The 22,842-nt window shown below is 39.7% G+C and overlaps 1 protein-coding gene and 1 long non-coding RNA gene across 5 annotated transcripts in view; one reads left to right on the forward strand and one right to left on the reverse strand.

The window, feature by feature from the left end:
• LOC105833277 overlaps positions 1 to 22,842 on the forward strand; it is a 120,431-nt gene that overhangs the window by 82,086 nt on the left and 15,503 nt on the right. Inside the window, exons 1-2 of one of the 4 annotated variants that reach the window (XM_036284996.1) lie at positions 436 to 1,390; positions 15,197 to 15,493. The exons of 1 other annotated variant lie outside the window; for it this stretch is intronic. Coding sequence is in view for 1 of the 3 variants with exons in the window: in XM_036284994.1 (XP_036140887.1) it covers positions 1,769 to 1,778 (10 nt within the window). In the remaining 2 variants the exon portion in view is untranslated. 2 more of the 4 variants (XM_012674903.3, XM_036284994.1) reach the window with 2 other exon arrangements.
• On the reverse strand, positions 7,127 to 15,164 carry LOC114254141. The gene is made up of 2 exons (XR_003625512.2): positions 14,085 to 15,164; positions 7,127 to 8,199 (listed from the first exon to the last, which is right to left on the reverse strand). It is a non-coding gene; the product is annotated as an uncharacterized LOC114254141 (long non-coding RNA).

The following is a 22,842-nucleotide window of genomic DNA, read 5'->3' on the forward strand; positions in this document are numbered from 1 at the left end:
TAAGTTATATTAAGTGAAAGTGCACGTAAAACTTTTAATACAATTAATTTAACGAAATAGGAGTTATTTTCGTTCACTTGTCGCAATGTGGTTCGAAGAAAAATCGCGTTATATCTCTCGTGTATCGAAGGACGCGTACGGCTTTAAAAGCCGATGGGAGGAAGAGGAGAAAGAGAATGAGGATAAGAGAAGGAGGAGGAGAACGAGGACGAGGAAGAGGAAGAGGAGGAGGAGAAGAAGGGCGAGGGGGAGGGGGAGGGAGAGACGTGTGTCCGTATATACGTATGTAGTGAGGTAGTAGCAGACAGAGGAGACCGAAGCGTATAGACGGCTCCGTAGTCCGTACGCGCGAGTACGAGTACGAGGGAGAAGAGAGGGAACGAGGAGGAGGAGGAGGAGGAGGAGGAGGAGGGGTCAAAACGGAGGGGAAAACGACTCGGAACTCGTGTCGTAGCGGTACGACGCTCGGTCGGGTATCTCCGCGTCGTGGGCCACACGCTCGGCCGGTGTCGGCTCGCATACGCTCGCTCTGGCTCGCTCTGTTCCGCTGTGCTCCACAGCTCCAGTCGTACTCGGGTCTTGCTCGCGTGTGAGTCTTTCGTGCTAACCGAGCTCAACGAAATCACATTTAGCGTGCGCGTGCACCTATAACGGAGATCAGACAGTCTTTCTCTCTCTCTCTCTCTCTCTCTCTCTCTCTCTCTCTCTCTCTTTCTCTTACGAGTACATAGAGTTTTTCCTCGGCATATGTACATCTGAGTACATACGTGAGTGCAAGTAAATGTATATCGAACGTAATCACGCGCGCGCGCGCGGGGGGGGAGTGTGTGCCCGTGTGTCCGCGTGGTTCACGTGTAGCGGTAACGCTATTACTAGTTAACGGTTAACGCGCGATCTCAGGTCGATATACGGTTGTCGCACTGATATACAATGTACACTTGGTATACCTAGCGACACGTAACAAAGATATATATGTACATATAAAAATTTGCACATATACATGTATATATATGTATAGCGAATTGTGTAAAGCTACCACGAGTGCTCCGAATTAATTCCGTTAGTTGTAACGTGTGCGTGGGGTGAAACCATCACGAGAGAAGGAGCAAAAGGAGCGGAAAAGGAGAAGAGGCATATACCGAGGGGAGAGAGAAGCGGCGAGAGGAGTCGTGCGCGCGAGCAGGAAGGAAGAACAAAGAACGACAACGTGCCACTGGCAGGCCTACGTGCGAGAAAAGACCGTCTCTCTCTCTCTCTCTCTCTCTTTCTTCCCTCTCTCCGATTCGATAACTTTATCTCTCGCGCTGACGTTCGCTCGCTCTCACCGCGCGCTGCGACTTACGTGCGAACAACGGCAACAACGAGGGAGCGACTCGTTTCGGTGCTTAAGGTAAAGTGATTTTCAATGACGTCACGAGACGAGAGCGATGTCAAGTTGAGCAACCTCCGTCCACACCACACCACACCACACACCACACACATACACACACACACACACACACACGCGCGCGCGCGCGCGCGCCGCCGCCAAGCACCGAGCATTGCCCGCGGGGGGAGGGAGAGTAGGAGGGGGAAGGGGGGGCTCTCGCTCTCCGTTACTCCCGTCAGCTAGCGCGCCAGGGGACATCCTCGCTAACGATCAACCGCGAGATATTGCGGGTTTATCGTATTATAAATGGCGCGGTACTTCGCCGCCCGCCTATCAACAAAATAGAGGGATCATATTTTCAAGCTTTCTTATCCTCCTTATCAACGTCGCATAATCATCATGGTGATGCGTGAGTCAATTCTCCAACTACTTTCGACGACTCGATACTCGAATCGTTCGATCGCGAGCCGAGCCAAACCCTGCCAACCACCTTCCCTCCACCACCCCCGTCTGATCGTTCGCGACATCGGAGGATTTCGTCCGCCGATCTCCTTTAGTTAATCTTTCTTACCGCAACCAGAAATCGTGCACGAGATCCCCTCTCTTCTCCTTACGATCGGCTTCTTCGTGTTTCCTCGTGTTTCTCGCAGGAATCGAAATCAAACTTATACTTGTATCAAATATCCAAATATAGATTTCAATACTACGAGGATGAGGATAGTGAAATTCTAAAATATTTTTCTTCTTTGCGATAAAAATTACGTTTATTTTTGACGATTGGACGTAAGGCCTACTATATTTTTCTGTAATTGTAGTGTTGACGACAATACAACGTTGAGCGGTTTCTTACTTTTTTTTAATCCTCTTTAATCGCGACATATTAAAAACGTTTTAGGAATTATTATAAAAGTAGAAATGAACGAAAATTACACTTATCTCGAATCGATAGATTAGATATCTATTAACTCTCTGCAATTTGGGTTTTTTTTTTTTTGCCCAACCGAAATTTCACTCTGAAATTTCTCTGAAAAGAGAAACAGAGGGACACCAAGTCCGGTTTCGGTTTAACATGTCATTCAAAAGGCTACTCATAGTTAATGTCATAAAATGTTTGCAAAATTTTCTAGGAAACCTAAATAAAACCTTGTAAAAAAATCCTCGACTCGATAAGAGACTTAGCTAGCGGGCTTGAGAGTCACCATACATGAATAGTACATGTTCATTACTCGCTAAAAATTTGACTGACTATTGGTGTCGCTAAATGTTTCACTACATCACGATGCGCGCGAATCAATGCCAAACGCGTACGACCGACGACGGCCGATACACATCGCTCTCTCGATGACGACTTTCCGTCAATTCCGTCGTTGCGATCCGCAATCTAACGATGAACAACGGAAATAATGTCTGCCCAAGTTTTTCGTATCAACGAGAGAACGATAGCCGATGACAGTGTTTTCGCACGTCACGGTATGTCATGTCCAACACAACTGCAAATATATTTCTGTAAATATCGACGATGACGCGAATCAACGAAACGATAATGTATCTTCGACCAACGATTCTTTTCGCTACTTTCAAGAAAGTCGCTTTAAACAAGTTGCTAATAATCTTTGCCACTTTTTTTGAAAATAATTTCGCAAGCTTGAAAAACGTTAAACCTTTCTACTGTCAAGAATGCTGAGTGTTGTTGCGAAACATTATCTCTATCCGCCATCCACTCTTTACCTTGCCGATAAAAAGAAATCGAAACTAACTCACTTTAATTTTGCAATACAGACAAGACGAAGTCAGCTTGACGACGTCGAGTGATTTGGTGGAATTTAACTCAGCGAGAGAAGAGAGAGAGAGAGAGAGAGAGAGAGAGAGAGAGAGAGAGAGAGAGAGAGAGAGAGAGAGAGAGAGAGAGAGAGAACATCAGCTTCGCTTCTGCGTCGCCTTTGACCCGCCGAGCGCGAAACGTTAGACAAGATATCGCCTTGATATTTAAGCGCTACGGCGGCGAAACGCGCGCGCGGTTTTTGCGTGGCAACGAGCGTAACTCGAATAAGGGCGCGGTTGGTCAGGTTCTTTGACAGTCAGTCGAGAAACCTCGATCCGCGCAGAGGGCTATTTATTTTGTCGTACGGTGTATACTGGAAACTCGCTCTCGCTCTCTCTCTCTCTCTCTCTCTCTCTATCTCTCTCTCTCTCTCTCTCTCTCTCTCTCTCTCTCTCTCTCTCTTTCTCTCTCTCTCTCTCTCTCGTTCTCTCTCTTTCTCTCTCTCTCTCTCTCTCTCTCTCTCTCTCTCTCTCTCTCTCTCTCTCGTTCTCTCTCTTTCTCTCTCTCTCGATAAATCCGAAAACGCTTCTCGAACTCGGCGCAACGCGACGTTCGCTCTTTTGTGTGTAATATTTGATGACGCGCACGAGTACGGATTGATTACTCACGTGTTTGACGTACGAAATATCTTCCTCTCTGCTAATTTGATAATACAGATTATGTGCTGGGATAATTTAAACGACTTAAAAATATATACGAGTTTTCGTGACATAGATTTTTAGCGTCGCTGCTAGTTTAAGTTTCTTTTAAAACACAAAACGTCTTCCTCGGGAAAATGCCATACTCCAAAATTACAGAGACGTTCCTCATTAGGAGTTCTCCTTAACGTCACCAATTTTGTTTAATTTTCACAATATCAGCTTTTGTCGCTTTTTTATCGAGAAAACAATAATTATCAAGAAGAATACGAATTACATCGACTTTGTTACAGAAAGAGAAAGCAATTTGAACAAGTTGCGACAGACAGACAGATAGCTCAACAACACAGATATCTCGTAAATTTATTAAACATAAAAGCTAATATAATAACGAGGTTTGTCACATGTTCGTTCGATATCGAATATCGAATACCTGCAGTTGAAATGGCATTTCCCGCGCCCATCTCTGAACGCACGCAAGACACGGCGTATCTAAATAGTCTGGTAACCTTCGCGATTCATCACGCGTCCAGTGGGTCTGCTGCTTAGGGGATGCCATTAAGTGAATTGCACAGCTCGAGCGCTATATCGATCTCCGAGCGTTATATCGCGTTATGTTCCCCCTCCCCCTCCCCCCCCATGTGTCTTGCGAATCACACACGATCTTTCCAAACGTCGCGTCGCGTTGCGTCGTTCCTCTTCTCCTCTTACTCCCGATTCCGATCCGATAATAATAAGGTCGATCGGGATGCGAAACGCTGAATGTGAAACGCGCGAATGGCGCGCGGGATGCCATTTTGCTTCCTCCTCAGCGCGTGACTTATCTTTATATTATACTTGGGTTGAATTTGTTTGGTAAATCTTTGAAGAAATCGAGACAAAGGGAGAGAGATATCTTTTTGAAATGCTTATCGGGTTGATATTGATTGCGACGAATAGTCGTTACCTTGGGATTTGTCGAGTGCTGCCGAGAATAATCGAGATAATTTATAGCCTCTATATGGTTAAATCGCATTTTCAGCATCGTACGGTGTAAGTGACCAACTTAGCTTGATAAAAAACATTGGGTCTAGTTTATTTAATACTTATATATTGGATTTCTGAAATATTTGTTGCTTTGTTTTTCTTTTGTTCCTTTATTCCTGTGTCCTTGTGTTTTATCTTTCGTTACCTCTTTTCCTATCTGTTTCTATCGATTACTATAAGGTCCGAAATATTTTTGTTCCAAAAATATTTTTCTCACAAAAATTACGTTTAAACAGCAGAATTAACTTTCACTGTGTATCAACGAGTGCTTAGAAACGCTCAAGAAACGCTCTCCGAGAGCGAGATCCGTTAACGCATTACCACCGATCTTATCGCGCGCGCGCGTCGATCTCGACGCGGGGAGGTGCAGCCGCGTCAAGGTATCCAGTTATCGCGTTTGCTGTTCAAGTTAACTCTGCCTTGTGTATCACTCGATACATACAGGAGCTGTCGAGTGAGCTTACTCCTATGAAACATTCGATAGCAGATAACGTTTTTAAACCTAAACGAATCTGTCTTCTGATTCGGCAGTTTGTAATTGTCATGTAATTTTATCATATAACGATTATGCTTTATAGTTGCCGTATACTTTCTCTCTGATAACATAATAGAATAGTAATAACTTTTAAGAATTAAAAAAGGCATACAAATTATTTTGGTAATATTATAAAACACACACACGCAAAACTTATTAAATCGAGCATATAAACAGAGAATCGATATACTATAAGGACCGACGAGTTCTTTATATATACATAAAAAAATAGTAAAAAAATATTTTTGAATAAAATTTCTATAAACTTTTAATAATATACTATAACGATGTAGAAAAACAGAATTATTAACTCGCGATTGTTTTGAAATCTGGATTTTATCAAAGTTACGAATATTCTTTACAGATATTCATAGAAAATGAATCGTTCGAGAGTATCGTATTCTTCTCGGTGTTATGTCGCAGTATTATGTCCGCTTATATCCAAGGACAATACAAACGTAACCATGTCTTATCTTTCGCTCGTTACTAATAACTCGACATTAACTAATTTCTTTCTTTTTTATTAACAAATACATAACGTTACACATTTTCTCTAATTTGTTATATCAAGTACGCAGTGAAACATGTTTATTTTAATTTTGACATCATTATTAAAGACTCCAATCATCACCAATACAACACACACACACACACACACACACACACACACACACACACACACACACACACACACACACAACGGATCGTATTGCAATCGATGCCGGAGAGAAAGCAACGCATCTCATTATCAATTCCTAATGTTAATAATGTAATTGATGTCATCGATGATATTAATTCTTGGAAAGCGACGGATGCTTTGTGCACGAATGTCGCCAATTTTTCGTAGAAATATGTCAATAATTCTTAAGAATGTCTTTTTCGAATAAATTCCTTATTTAGATAGCTTATTTTGAATGATATAATTAAAATATATATTAGTTTTTAATATAATGTAATACCTCTTTTATGATATAAATAAAAACATCTTTAAGAAAGAGATAGATAGATAGAAAGATAAATAGATACATAATATATATATATATATATAAACTAATAAGAGAGAGAGAGAGAGAGAGAGAGAGAGAGAGAGAGAGAGAGAGAGGGGGGGGGGGAGAGAGGGAGGGAGATAGATGGATGAAGGGAAAAAAGAAACGCGTGAGAGTGAGAATATATCATACGATAAGTTTTTTATACAGCGACCCTTTATTCGATGCGATAACGTTTCCTGTTATCGATATGTAAGCGCAAGAAATTGTCACAGATAAAAGTTGTGATATATATCACAGTCATTGATTTCCAAACTTTTCTGTCGGCGATTGTTATATCTTGATGGTGAATTTCCATCCATTACATTTCAGAGAATTTATCTCGAGATATAAAACAACAATGTTAACGTTTCACGATGCAATGCATACAGTCACTTCCGATATTTTTCCCGATGGAAATTCATTACTTTGTCCAATAAAATCGTCGATGGTAAACGCCGTCAAAAATAATACATATCACACGTTTCGTATTCCAATGTTTTCTATAATACTTACATAGGTTGTAAATTGTTAATCACATAGTCTGACGTTATGGTTGCTGCCCCCCACCCTCTCTCTCTCTCTCTCTCTCTCTCTCTCTCTCTCATGCGCGCGCGCGAATAATGCAGGAATCTCCTAGATGAAAAACTTTTTTTCGATATCGTAAAACGAGGTCAGATTGCGCCGAGGGGGAAGTAACTATGCGCTACATTAAAGAAACTTTTTTAGGATCGTTTAATTTACAAAGTAATACAACTTTCCGTAATCAAACTTCACGTTACAATGCACACGTGATTGCTCGATTACTCTCTTTCGATGTTAAATGATCGAATAAATTTTTTTCATGCAAAATCGCATGACTTTGTTCCATTACAGCCTATTTCGCTGCATAGGTATTACGATGGAACGAACACCCGCGTGTAAACACACTTCCGGTGCTCGAGCTCGCGCGTGAGATATCGGCTTTATACGCATCGGCGAACGCACGTTGGCCTTCCTTTTAAAATCCCACCTCGCAGTTATTTGCGTACTCGCATAATATAACTTACGGAACTGGAACGTCGACTCGCACCAGCAACTTGGGATAATTTGAAGTTCGAGCGTGTTTCTCCGATATTCGTCCGCGGCCGGAATTCGAATTCGAAAATGGCATCCGGCATCGATCGCCGCCCGATGTACACTATCGCCCGAAAGTTGAGGCAACTTCGTCAGGGCGTAGCCATCTTGAAGCGAGATTATGCAAAGTACTGCTCTTTAGGAACACATTTCAACTTTTCGCAATATTAAAAAAACATCAAAAACAGGAAACGAATAAGTATAACAAGTGTAACTTTAAAAAATCAACGGAATAAACAACTAGACATATAATCACGACTGATAGTGCTGCTTTTCATAATATCCAAACGTTACGAATGACTACCAACTTTATAAAATATATATTTTGCATTGCTTCTTGAAAAATCGAAACTTTATGCCCGCGCGTGCTTGCGTGACTCAATATTTAATACTAATTTAACTTTTTCGTGAATGGAAAAGTTGCACGGAATACCACGCGCATTCACGTTAAAAACCGTGTGCATGTCCCCTGATTAATACGAAACATATGCGTCCGTTTTCATTTACGGAGTACCGGACACGATTCTCGGATGAGAAATACACTAGCGCAGAGGGTACAGCTCGCGCGTTGTTTCGCGAACGTGAGTTAATCTTCGGGCTCTCGGCTCTCCTGGAGGTGACCAACTCTTGATAAGCCAATTTCAGAATCTTGGAAAATCTGGACACAACTGAAAAAAAACGGGATTTTTTATAGGTACATTAGATCATTAGATTATACAAAATACTTTGTAATACATATTAATGCATTTGCACATGTTTGGTCTTGATTATTAATGTATACTCTTAGATACATCTTGTATTTCTTATTTTATAAAAAAATATATAATTATTTTGTAAATATAATATTTATTTGTTGATAAAATTATCAACAGAACATAAATTATATGTAACTGTGCTGTTACGTATGTAGCGCAGTCTAGGATCATTGTCTCTGTGTGATAAATAACGTCTCGCCTAAAATTCTTTAGGGACGCTTCTGTAAGAACTCGAAAATATGGATATTCCACGAAATTAGGGACGATTGGCCACTGCAGGTTCTTTTCTCTTCTTCGTCGCGCCCGAGAAAATCAAGATCCGTTAGAAATTGTTCGACGTTGCGCTTGCATGTCATAGAATAACGTGTATTCCTATTAGTACACCACTCCTCTTTATCAGTGTTTCTTTTCAAATACATTTTTCAATTAATTTTATGTTGACAAGAGTGCCAATAAGACGATTTGTCGTACCAATCTTCATTTACGTATAAAAATATGTAATTATTATTCCAAGCCTTAAATTAAAAAAGTCTACAACGTAAAGTTAAATAGGCAAAAAATATAGATGTTCCATTTATTTGCACCTATAGAATTTAAGTTTACGAAACGCGATTGATTTGATGATCGATTTTATCGAGAAATTGTTTCATTTGGATATTTTGGTCAAGCATATGTCAATTTTAAAATAGCCGACAAATACGTCATTAGACGCCAAGCAATAATTACAGCTGTAATGACACTTTGTATTTGTATTTGAATGCGCGCCTGAGCTTGTACACACTTGTACACACGACGTAAGCGCTACAAGGAGCCTCTCATAGTTTTTGCATGTTGTCGAGTTACCCGAAGCCTCTGGCCGGCAAACGCTATGAAAGAAGAACGGCGGCAGCGTGAAAGTAAAGAAAGTGGGCCGCTCGAAGTAGTCTTCAACCTAGAAGCGACGCGGTTCTGCTCTTTCCGCTCAATGTTGTTCGTCGAAACAATTCGGAAACCTTGGCTATATGACAATTTGTATGTTTATACTATCATTATAACTCTTGTTTGCCGTCATCTCGCATAACATAATTTATCGCGTAACGTTATTTTCTAATTTTGTTGCATTTTCTTACATCGCGTTTTATTATATACTATTAAGTTTTACGAATCGATATTTAAATGTACATTTAAGAAACAAATTGAGATTTTACAACTTATTTATACAATTTTCTTGGCAATCAATAGTTCTGAAATGAAAACAGTAAATAACAGATGTCTTACCTATATATGGTATATCTTTAATATATCGCTTTACGTTTGCAAAGATTTGTATTACATTTGTAATCGAATCGATATTCCAATGAATTGTAGTGTATCAAAGCCATCCCGAAAGCCTAGCAGAGCGTCCGCGCTTAATGTATAATTAAAATCATCTGAATAGTGCCTTCATGGCGCGACGCGTTATGCATCGAAGGGTCAAAGCGTAAAAGACACGCGTATGGCGGCTTAATCCTCCGATTCCGTTCGTACGATAAAAGTGAAGAGCTACCTTGTCGATCGTTTGCTTGGTGGAGCACTGTACGGAGAGGAAAAGACGATCGATCACTGGATTAGGAATTATTTATAGGCTGGCGCGCGCTACGCGCCGCGCCGCGGCGATGCGACGGAATTTTGCATCACGCTCCTCCGATCGCGCGTGTCACTTTTGCCTGGAGCATATCGATATTCGCGTAATGTTCGAATGCAAATTAATCGTCGGCCATTACAAATTCTAGAAAGTCTCGAGTCGTCAAGGTAATTCTTACGAGTTTGGAACACAGCCAATATCAATGTTGCGTACACTTAGTAAACTAATCAAGGATCACGCACATTCCATTGTAATGAAGACATGATTTTGTACGCTGATAAAATCAGTTCAATTCTCTGTATACCCAATACTAATTCAAGTAAACATCTACGTTTTAATTTCATTGCAAATATATTTTTAAGAATTTGTCGTATAAAGATTTTTGTCCAAATGACCAAATGCGAAATAGTAGATTTATAGTTTAATATTTTGTAGACTTAGGGATCGAAATGGAGAAGCGCGTCACATTTAAACTTTAAGGAAACTCGCGAGACGCATTTTTATTCTGGCATCGAATGAATTTTTATGAACCCGTTGACTTGTGTGATCGATATACATATACTCGATCGCGGATAGTGCATTTTAATGAACGAACAACGTACAGCGCAAATAATCTCTCTCTTCTCTTCTTCTCCTCTCTTCCTCTCGTGCGCGCCTCTCAGAGATACAAGTACATTATAATGAGTATAATATGATCTTATGCATACACCTTTGTTAAAACTGAATAGTAAGTTTTTATCTTTTTTTATTTTGTTTTGTTTTTATTTGTAATTTATGCTAGCTTGATATTTGATGATGCCGCTTTATTTTGACAATACTGCTAAAACTGAAGCGATATTGGAGAGTGACATTATTATGTCAGTTTTAACGACATAAGCAACAAAAACATTGCTTTTACTGATGATTATGTAACATGATCACAAAATATTTGACAATCATTGTTTTGCTCACCTCCCCTCCCCCCTCCCCCCTCTCTCTCTCATGTATTTTCTCCTTTTCCATTTAATTTTGTTTTATTTTATTTTTTATTTTTATATTGTTTGCGTTATATTACTTATGTTTCCTGTTCTTTGTTTTATTCTTATGCTTCCGTCACTTTATCTAATCTTTATACTATTCTTTAGTCACGTTCTTAGAGGGTTTTATCCTAGAACGGCAATAAATGCGTTATCTATCTATCTATTTATCTCTCATAATCATTCACCCACTTGCTCAAGCTGTATCGTCAGGATGGAATTATCTGCATCTACATGAATTCGTAAAAAACAACTGGATGTCACTACATGGATTTACAATAATACGGACATAGTGATTAAAAATCTTATCTTTTCCAACAATATATACTTCAATAAACAGTAATTTAACAACATCTAAATTATGTGAATGCTTTTGAGCTATTGTATTTTTCGTATAACTTTTTAAATTATCACGTTGTGCGAAAGAATTTAGACACCGCGGAAGAAAAGAGAACAATTACAAAGTTACGCTTACACAAAGTTACTTGCGGGTCAGCATCAGAGTTGCGTAGCAAATTGATTAAAAAGCACATTTGTCTATTGAGAACTGCATAACGAAACGAAGCGATATGAAGGAAGATCAGTGATGTCTCCGCTGAGGCAGCTCGGCGAGAGTGGCCATGCCCGGAGACTTCATCGCGATCGATAAAAGAGTGTTTTGTAATTTCGTTTTATCGTACAAAGAGAGAGAGAGAGAGAGAGGGAGAGAGAGAGAGAGAGAGAGAGAGAGAGAGAGAGAGAGAGAAAGGGAGAAAGAGAGAGAGGGAGAGAGAGGAGAGAGAGAGAGAGAGAGAGAGAGAGAGAGAGGAGAGAGAGAAAGGGAGAAAGAGAGAGAGGGAGAGAGGGAGAGAGAGAGGGAGAGAGGGAGAGAGAGAGAATTTCCGTAACTCTCATTATTTATTGCAGACACACAAATGTGCGTCTGAGAGAAATGAATTTTTTGCGCATAGCTCACAATTGGTACATTGAATTAAGTAAGCTGGCCTAAATTGACAGAAAATTACTTGAAACATTTTCCGTATAGAATTCTGATCGTTTATAAGTTTGAGCGAAATATGATATGGCGAAGGTTTTAATTCGCACACGTAGCGGATATTATAACAAGTGCGGGCTCGTGTAACAATATTTGCCGAGCAGTGCGAATTTACTGACACAGACGTGACTTGTTCCGACACTCTAAACAGTCGGCGTAAACCAGTAGTGCTCGATTTTCCAAATGCTAAGATTAACGTAAGACCGTAGTAGAGCTTGAGTACGACGTATACTTACATTAGTGAAAATAATGAAATATTCCGCGATTGTAGATTTATCTAGAAGTATCTGTAAAATCACACGCTTAGCAAACATTATCGGCCAACTCTAATCTGTTCATCTTTCATTGCGTGATAAATTATTTGTAATTTATAATTGTTAGCCGAATTTATTTGCAATCAAAATCGGCAAAAAATTGTTCCCAACAATCAACGAAATGTATCCAATGTAAGTTGCGTGGCGCAATATGGCGCCTTGTATACCGGGTGTCTCACTTGTCGAAGCATTTATGTCACGTGCTTGTGTCTTTATGTAAAACCGTGGCCTTTATCTCACGGATATAGGCTCTTCATGCGTCAGTCGCGTGACACGAAACTGCTACACGTACGTACGAAGGATTCGTGCTTGCATATGACGTATACGATATCTTGGACGCACCACCGAGGAATACGCACATATATCCCGCGCACGGTGGCAAATGTTGTTGCTGATAAGATTACGATAATGGCAGTCTTGACTGTTTGAATGTTTTAAAGTGATAACTCGATTTGCAAAAGTCGCTCGTCCACGTTTTTAAGTCTTGAAAATTAAACACGATATTGGCATTATCTCAAATAATTAATTTATAAAATTTAGTTTTTGATAAATTTTTTTAACAAAGTTATAGCCTCTTAAAATTAACACATCCCAAGAAATTATGCTGCTTCTATACATATATAACTAATTTTTAGCTAATATACGCTAACATAACTTTCTAATACTTTTCTAATAAATACTTAACGTGCAGCTGTGCGCGAGAATTCGATTTCTCATTTCACGAATTTATCTCCAACTTCGTTGACCATGCGCGGCATTTGCACAACCATATATTCACGATCATAAAATGGCGCATTCTAGTGAGCATCTGCAACCGCAGAAAAGGCATCTTCATATTCAACCGAGAGTCGAGAAAAAGCTTCGTAATCGCTAATCTTAACTACGAGAGAGGGTGGTAGGAATGGCCGCGCGCGACACTCGCGGTTTACGCGCACGCATAATACGCGCTCACATCTTAGTTGCTCGTTATGGTGCACACGTGCGCATATTTAACACAGGATAGCTCCCCTTTTTTTCAAAAGCGATTAACCTGCCGATTGACGGTGCACGGGGCGCACATTTTGAATTATTTCACTTCGCGTCAGTCAACGTCAATCAAGAGTGTTTATTAGATCGCTATTTCGCGTAATAATATATCAATTCTTTTAACACCTACATTTTTGAATTAAAAAATAATATTTTAAACTCGAGTGAAAAAAGATGTATATTGAGTAATAACTAAAAAGAAGGTGAAGAATTTTATTTTATCAACATATTTACGAAATATGTAAATGTACGTATGTGAATTTAAAAAATAAAAATAGCAATAAATAAATGTAATTCCTGATAGCGTAGTAAGTAACAAATACGCTGTTTGTTTGTTTCGGAATTCTACCTTGGATGGAGCTGCCGTATATTCATGCGTAATGAGTAATGAAGTATAGTTATCGCGCGGCGATGCGCGTTTGAAAAACATACAGATATATTGAGAGACGTAATTATCAACAAGTCGTTTCATCAGTCTCCCGATTCAAATAGCGCTCTATGAAAAGTGCAGGCGCATGCTGAATATCTCAAGCAAAATTAAGAAAAGTATACGTGGAACCCAAGTCTTTACCTCGAACCTGCAATGCTAATGGGAACGGAACGATGCCTCGCAGAAACGTAAAATTTAGCAGCAAACGAAAACATGTCACGTCAGCGTGCGAAGGATTCGAGTTAACTTGGTACGGAACATACAAGCGCATGCATTTCTATTTTCCAGCAAAGATACTACTATTCTTAGAAAAATATCGAATAACATCTTTCGGCGAATCTACAGTGAGACAGATGCAAGATGTTAATATACGCACGAGAGAGAAGGGAACACCGACTGATAATACAGTCCTGAGCCTGAGAACTACTTGGCAGGGGAATTATTTAACGACGTACTAAAGCGCGGCACGGGCTCAGTGGCTCAGTGAGCGCTAACGTAGCGACGCGGGCGCTTCAAGGCGTGCATAGAGTGGAGGATGTCGCTCGTTCGCGCGTGCTGCTCACGCTTCGTCATAAATTTAGCGCACTGATCTCATTCCGTCGACGAAAATAGCAACAACCGACGCGATGCGTCCGCGAGACTTGGTGCGGCGAGCGTCGCACCACGTCGCAGCACCTCGCGCGTCGCTCATGAGGCGCACGCGCTTCGACGCATTTACCCCTGGAATGCGCGGAAGGGGCGAATCACCCCCGCGGAACCGATGAATATCCTGTGGGCGGAGGCGCGGCGCGGCGCGGAGATCCTGCATAAAGGCCGATGACTCTTTGTTTTAGGAGAAGCCCGCGACGCGACGCGACGCGACGCCACGCCACGCCACGCCACGCCACGCGGCGGGACGTCCGTTTCTGTCACTGACCTTCCGCGAGTAGAGTCGCGCGCGGCACGCGATAGGACGATTCCTTTCTGCCTGCCTGCCTGCCTACTTGCCTACCTGCCTACCTGTCTCTTCGCGTCAGACTGCCAGAGCCGTGTGCACGTTGCTCGATCGCTCTGTCCCGTTAACCGCGACATCGGAGATTAGCGCGTCTTAACCCCTCTTTCTCGATACTAGCGGCTTGCCACCATTCTTGCACTGAATTCAATATACATATAGGTGTATACATACAAGTATATTGTACTTTGTGCACTTTAAACTTATTTACAGCGTAAATAAGTTTGTTTCGTTTTTGAATCGTCAACGTTACAAATAACTATGACGATAGGTCTCGCCTCTCTAGAGAACTTGTTTTCAATATCTTGTTTGTTCAAGAGTAGCTAGAAGAAACGCGATATTTCTTGAGAATTGGCCGTTAATTTGATACATGTAATTGTCAATGTTGTGAAATTAAATACATTTGTTCGTAAAAAAAAATAATAATAATAATTTGTTCTTGTCGAGAATAACACTTCTCTATTTTTCTTTCACGTTTTTTTTTTATCAAATTGCAGATTAAAAATTTAGGATTCTCAAATTGCATTGCACATGCGCGAGAACAAGCGAGCCGTTAAAAAAAGAAACCAGATGTGTAACGGATGAGAATGAAATGCTTGAAGATAATAATTGGTGGCAGTCATCGAGTCGCGTGACAAGTCAAGTGAACATAAAGACACTCTCACGCTGCGTGGCACAAATCCAAAGGCAGTCTTGTGAAGCTCCAAGTATATTCAAAGTACGCTATTCGGTTTTACGAGCTGCAGAGTACGTATCAGAGACGGAAAACGCGACTAGATTGACGTCGTAAATAGGTAGGTATATCTAAGCGCACTGGAATAATTACCAACACACTACCGACGATTACGTCAACGTCTGATGCGACACGCATCTTCGCGGAAATTCGCTGTTCGTTAGCGTCATCACCAACACATCACATCGTTCGTGTTTCTTGGTTTGAGATTGACGTATATGCGGTTAATGTCGATATGGCACGCCTTGAATCACCGATTGGATTTTCCCTTTACTGCTCGTGGAAATTAGTAAATGATTGAATTAAGAAAAATGAGCAGCTCCTAACCACACAACAAACACACACACACACACACACACACAGCACGCGCGTGCACGCGCGCGCGCTCGCACATATAAGGCTAAGCATCCAAGTTCCAAGATTGTGTGAAATCGAAATTGAGTTGTGATAAATTAAATTTTAAAGATAGATAATTAATTTTTTATCAACTTATATTAATCAATGATTGAAGAAATGATCATTTCTTGATCATGTCTTGCTAATAAAATATTAATTGGGTATTTGTTAAATAAAATATTTACTGCTACACGTCTGTAACATATTATAAAAAATATACAACTTTTTTATAGAAGTTATTGTGAGAGCGCAATATTAGAGCAAAGGAAAATTTTGCAGAGTTATAAACACTGCCAAGCCGTAAAGGAGGTCAACAAAGGACGCACGCGCACGTTGGTGTGTGACTATAATTTAATGAATGTATGATTTAATTAGTCGTAACGCGCGGCTACATTCACGCTTTTGTCACGATAAGTTTCACAATCTTGTTGATAAGGATAATACGAAATTTTTAAGAAATTTCTATAAAGATAATAATATCTTTATCGTGTTGCGATATAGTTTATTTGATCATTTGTATCAATGGACTTTCCGAAAACATTATATTTCCATATAATGAAGATAAGAGCCCATATTTAATAAACAATAATAAAATGTGCGATGATAAAATAATGACGATCTAATATTAAAGAGGAAAATGTATGGTATGAGAGTTCAAAGCAATTCGAGTTTCAGCTTGAACATGAACGAATTACTAACTGGCTAGAAAGAGTTTATATCCCACTTATTAGAGCTTGCCTACATAAAATTCTAACTTCTCGCGAGTAACTCACTAGAAGGAGTTGAGATTACCAACTCAAATTTCATCACATATTCAAATTATTCGAGAAAAAAGGTTGCGGCAACCGATGGAATCATCTCTTAAAGAAAAATTTAGGAGCAGACTTGCATTTATTATTACAGCCTGCCATATGTACACTGAAAAAAGAATGTAGAGAAGAAGATATGTAGTTGCGGGCTGCCAACTACAGATATACTCAATGCAATAATATACTTGCATTAATAGCAAATATTATTGTATTGAGTATTTTACGTAGTTGGCAGCCCGCAATTACATATGTTATTGGCTATATTACTTTTTTTTCTGTGTATAATACGAATGTTGAATTAATAGAACAAAGCTGTAGACGTGATATTTAATTTTTTTTAAACAAGAATTAAAATTGATTTATTTGTTGTTTACAATTATTATAATGTTGTTTTAATTATATTCTTAATCTTTCCAAATTCTTCTAAATTGCATATGTTTTGCAATAAAAAAGATGGCGTTCTCGAGATACTTTTAATATAAATTTGAATGTCCTTAGCATCGGTAAACAAAGTGCGATGTTTCAATATTTGTGCGTGTTGATTGCCTTATCTTATAAGGAAGAGGTACGATATTTGGAAATACATGTCTTTTGCCGTTCTCTGATTTATCAAGGACCGATTATACATAATTTATGTGTTTCGGTATTACAAAATTTTGCTTAATCATGCAATATCGCGTTTAAAACCCAGATGGATTCCACGCTCGAATCGTAGAAGGGTTTACGTATGGGTAGCATTTTCTCCGTAGCATTCGCACGTAACATTAATGCCTTTTAACGTTTGCTGTGGATGGTCTTTAAGTGGTTCTTCTAGCACCAATTCAGAACAAAGAAAATCTGTATTTTCAACAATAAAATTAGATTATTTTAGATTGTATAATAATTTCCAAATAAATTTGAACCCCAAAGGGATTAATAACGCGTACTTGAGATAGTTTGTTCGATTTTCTCCTCGTTATACTTGTTTCGTCGTTGATTATCTCACGAGGGAAACGCACGAAAAAATTGTGCGCACGTGTTACAAACATTACGGCCAATTACGGACATAATTGGCCCCAAATGCCATAATTGTCTATCATTAATTCGAAGATCTGTCGAGATTCACTGACGATGCTGACAACAATAGTTGGTGAGATACGAGTCTCATGTAATTTGCTGTACGATCGATTTGAATGCCGATAGGCAGACGAAAAAGCGCACGCACGCGCACACATATGCACACACGGACAAAGATTGAAACGCACGTCGTGCGGATAATACGCGAATCGAGCATGTGCTGCCTCGCCCCGCCCCGCCCCGCCAGCGGACCGCTCTATGACTATCGATATCGGGTCTGATTGCGCGAGATAGCCTGGCCCCGATATTCGACTGTATGAACGCGGTGGGTGTATGGGCGCGGAATGACTACCGCGCGTTCGTACAAGTGCAATGACACGCGCCACCAGTCGATGGAATCGAATAAAACGCTCATAGTTATGCTATTGCTACGCGAAACAAAGAACCCGTTTAACACTTGGCCGAAAATAGACGATGGATTCGTTTTTTACGGATCATGTGTTTTCAATCGTCTCAAATTTATTGAGTTAGCGTAGAATTTTACGAAGGATGTTATCTCCAAATTTGAAATATGACTTTGCTAAAAGCGAGAAATAATTCTGCAGCACTAATTGAAAAATTGTATACCAGTATTCCATTACTTTGCAAATTATTTTATTTTGTTACAAATTCTCTTTTATCCCTAAAATACATTACGAAAATAACGTCTTTATATAAAAAAAGTTATCAAGAGTAAACAAATATCCAATTTTTAAATAAAAGCGATCGTTTGAAAAATGACAAGCAAAAGTATAATAATTCTCGAACTAAAAATTCTTCGCTTGATTGATTCCTTACAGCTTCATACTTAAAAATGAGTTATTCCACTGTTATATTTGGATTGTTATATTTGCTAAAAGAATACGACATTGTGAAATTAAACCATAAAGATATCCATTTTCGATATATTGTCCCATATATAAACTATATGTGTTAATAGTAAAAGAGCTTTGATGAATTTGAAGAAATGACTTAAAATGCAATATCGATAAGATCGATTACTAATGGTTAGCCGATCTTTGTCTCTCGACCTGTATTATCTACGGCTGTTCGACTATGACCTAGAAAAATACAGGTAGTCGCTAACCAGAGTTACTTAACTCCGTGAAAGTTAAAACAGATCGATAAGAAACTACATGGGCTTCCGCAACCTCTTATCCACTGATTGTAAGCGGCCAGAATTACCATTTCGAAATGGATAGCTTTAGGACAAAACTACGTTCCATATGCGGCTAATTTTTATTTTTTATATTCGATTTTGTATATTATTAATTCATCCCTCTCTAAAGATCAGACTTCTACTTAGGAAAAACCGATTCTAATTGGTTACATCAATTAGATTGGTATATCAATATAATGGTGTTTTTAATGTAGATTTTACAAGGGCTAATCATTTGCCAATAAAAAATATAATATCAATTAGCTCTAACTCATTAAAATGCGGCAAACATTAAATTTTTTTTTTAACGAAAAATATATAAATTAATAAATTATACATTTTACATAAATGCTTCATATATATAAAGAAAAACTCGAGATTACAGACAAGTTATATCCAAGCCATATTATAAGCATTTAATCTTTCAACTCTCTTGTATCCATTTTACAACTCTTTCTTTATTGCGATCCATAAGCTATCACCCCGGCGAGAAACTTGTAGGTATAGCGTCATCCCGGTTTATATCCAGGTGGTAGTACAAGGATCTCGAGAGCTCATCCTAAAGTGTCTATCCCTTGAAAATTCATCTGGCTTTCCCCTTGCGTTCCTTGGTGCTTTACATCGTCGAAGAAAGACGGGCATGGCAACAAGGCGAACGACAAACGACGCCGGCGTCTCCCGACCAGCTGGTGGAATGCGTGACGTCACGAGTCTACACTAATGCGCCACAAATACATCTCACCCTTTATCGTCGGTGCACTCGCTCTTGTTCTTTCTCTTTCCTTCTTGCTCACGCGAGTCGAGTCTCGACAGCTCACACATGGCATGCGCACGCCTATACAGAAAAGAACGCGTGGCACGAGACCTGAGCAAGCGATGGAAGCGCGATTACCTTTGTGTGAGCGATAGCCGAAACCTCACGCTTTGATGCCGCTGGAATTTCAAATATAATCATTAACGCGCTATGATCGCTAGTATACAAATGTTTTAGACGTGTAATCCTGTGTAACGTTGTTTCGATACCTATAGCGAGTGTCATAACAATTTGCATGCTCGTATACTTTATTTAAGCTACAATGGATTACGAAGTATAAACGATAAAACGATATTTTAAATAATTTTGGAAAATTAGTGATGGGACTCATGATGAATAAAAATCATGTATCGAAATTATTAACTTGCTCGTGAGAAGCGTGTAAAGGATGTTTAAGGACATAAGCACGGGCACAAGGCTGTCGTTGTATATGTATACGTGCACCATAGGCGATTTGACTCGCTGAACGCGATCGCGAGCAAGTATATTGCCTCACATTGCTCACAACTCGGTCCCGTCCTCCCGTCCCATCCGTCCCGCCTGTGAGCGCACGAGCGGGTGGAGCGGGATGGAGCGGGAGTCGGAGCGCGCGCGCCGGTGAGCCAGATGAGTGGTGGGAGGAACGACGCCGACGGCGAGGATAGTCGAGTATCGACGACACGAGCCGATTCGTCCTCGCCATCATCGTCGGACAGATCTCCGTCTTGCTCTCTATAGCACTCTATAGTCTCGACGGAGCAAGACGTCGATCGGGTGGGGGATAACATCTGCTCTTAGTGTGATTGCCATGTATCGATGTGGCGCGCGCGGCGAGTGGCGAGACTGGCGAGTGGGGCGAGTGGCCGAGCGGCGAGTGGCGAGCTGGCGAGAGCTGCGAGCTGCGAGCTGCGGGCAACAAAGTAAACGTATGATCCTCAATGCGCCGCGCCGCGACGGCATCGGCAAATTCGAAGCTGTTGCGACGGACGGCGACGCTGTGTAGCACGCGGAAGGTCACGAGAGAGCTGTTCCGGATAGCGGATAGGAGTTTCGATTGGTCACGAATCAACGAACGTCGCGTGTGTGTCTGTTATTTTTACCTGGTCTCTCTTCGCAGAGACGTGGACACGCACGGTGCGCGCTCGCTAATTCTACTCGTGATTACCACTTGCAATTTGCAATGCCGAAAGAATGATTATATCATATGTATATTGAGCCTTTCTAATTTCTACCACTATGAAAGAGAGATTTTACGAAGATTAAGTAGTACATACAAATTACAAGAGTGTTATATAAATATGTATGCGGAGAGCGGAAAATGAGTTGTGTAACTTTTAATAAAAAGCTGAATGTGTCGTGAGTGAAAAATATTTTCTTAGCATCTTGGAGAGTAAGCTCTCTATTGCATCGATTTCTCTTTTAAAAAGGGAATGCGTTTTATTAATATGATAATTGCTAGATAATTGCGAGTGACAACGATATATCACTCGCAATTAATCCATGCATTAAGAGGTTAAAAACACCAGTAATTCTCCATCCATCGCTCTTATCTCGCTTCGAAATAAATATGGATGATTCTGCATTTTTATTGAATCTGATATTCACGCATCGCGGTTCCATGATACACCCACCATTTGAACATGAACATTAAAATGTAATATCTCATTGGTTTGGTTCATAAGTACGTTGTGGATTATATAATTGAATATTTTGTATAAAAATTGTATTACATATAAAGTAGGTATATGTGGCATACTTGAGCTTGTTTCTATATAGATATGTTTGGTACAATTTATCTTTTTTTCTTCAAGTGAGGAGAGAGAGAGAGAGAGAGAGAGAGGGGGGGGAGAAAGAGAGAGAGAGAGAGAGAGAGAGAGAGACAGCGAGAAAGGAAATTAAGGAGCGAAAGTTGGAATGGCGTGGTAAAGAAGGCAAATTGTACGTTTATCAGTCTAAATTTAGAACATAAAGCATTGATTATTCTCTATACGCACACACGTTTGCCGGGATTATTTTTTGTAAATCGCTGATTTGCCCGCGACGGATAATACAGCGCGTAGTATGATGCGTAACAACTCAATGATTCGGAGAAAGTGTCGCGAGGATAATATCGACGTTGACGTTGACGTAAATGTTGGAGACGTCGATGACGACGACGGACGGCGACCGACGACCGATGCTCGATGCTCGACGCTTCACGTTGCTTTCACGTGTTTTTTTTCTCGATGTTACCAAACCTGCTCGCGACAACGCAATAACACGTACATTCCGTCGCGTCGGCGGCGTCGCAGTAAATTCGAACGGATTTCCGCTTTCGTTAAATTCTCCGACCTGTTGCGCGATCTTCGTTGTTCTTAAAGAAAAAGAAGCTATTATGTGATAAGAGAATAAAGCTTCATGAATCCTTATTTTCGAACGTCTTCAAGCGTCTGATAACCGATTGGTACGCTATTCATATGCGTGCGTCTAGACTGCGACTTGAGGTCGGAATATCACAATAAATAATATTTATATCTTATATAGTAGTATACGTATATACTAATGTTTTTCAGGGTTGGAAGTTACTTTTTAAAAGTAACTCGTTACCGTTACCGGTTTTTTTTTCTTCTTCTAAAAAGTAACGCGTTACCGTTACTCGTTACTATTTTCAAAAGTAACTCGTTACCATTACTGAAGAGTAACGCGCGTCGTTATAATTTCCGTTACTTTTTTATTTTTAATATAAGTTTATTAAATATTACATGGGTTTATTTTACGACAAATAAAAATTTTTCTAAATTTTATCGAAATTCTTTATTAACTTTCAAAAGAACTTGTTCAATTGTATTATCGTGTAAATGTCCTCTTTGTGATGTCAATACTAATCCACCGATACTGAACATTCATTCAACAGATGCACTGCTTGGAAGAGCTGTATTATATTTTATGAAAAGTTTTTTAATGTTTGGATAATCATTTAATATTTTGACATTAGTATTTTTTTATTTTAAAAACTCTTGCAACTTTTCAGAATTATTATGCCCTGTTTCTTGTTTCTCAAAGAGAAAAAAGTCATCACGATTATCAGCTTTGTCAATTTCTAAAGAATTTTCATTTGATTGGATTCCTAATAAATCCTTCAAGTAACTTTCAGCAAATTTCCTTTTTTTCTCAGCTAA

Source organism: Monomorium pharaonis, chromosome 3 (assembly GCF_013373865.1).
Source record: "Monomorium pharaonis isolate MP-MQ-018 chromosome 3, ASM1337386v2, whole genome shotgun sequence".
Lineage (NCBI taxonomy): Eukaryota > Metazoa > Arthropoda > Insecta > Hymenoptera > Formicidae > Monomorium > Monomorium pharaonis.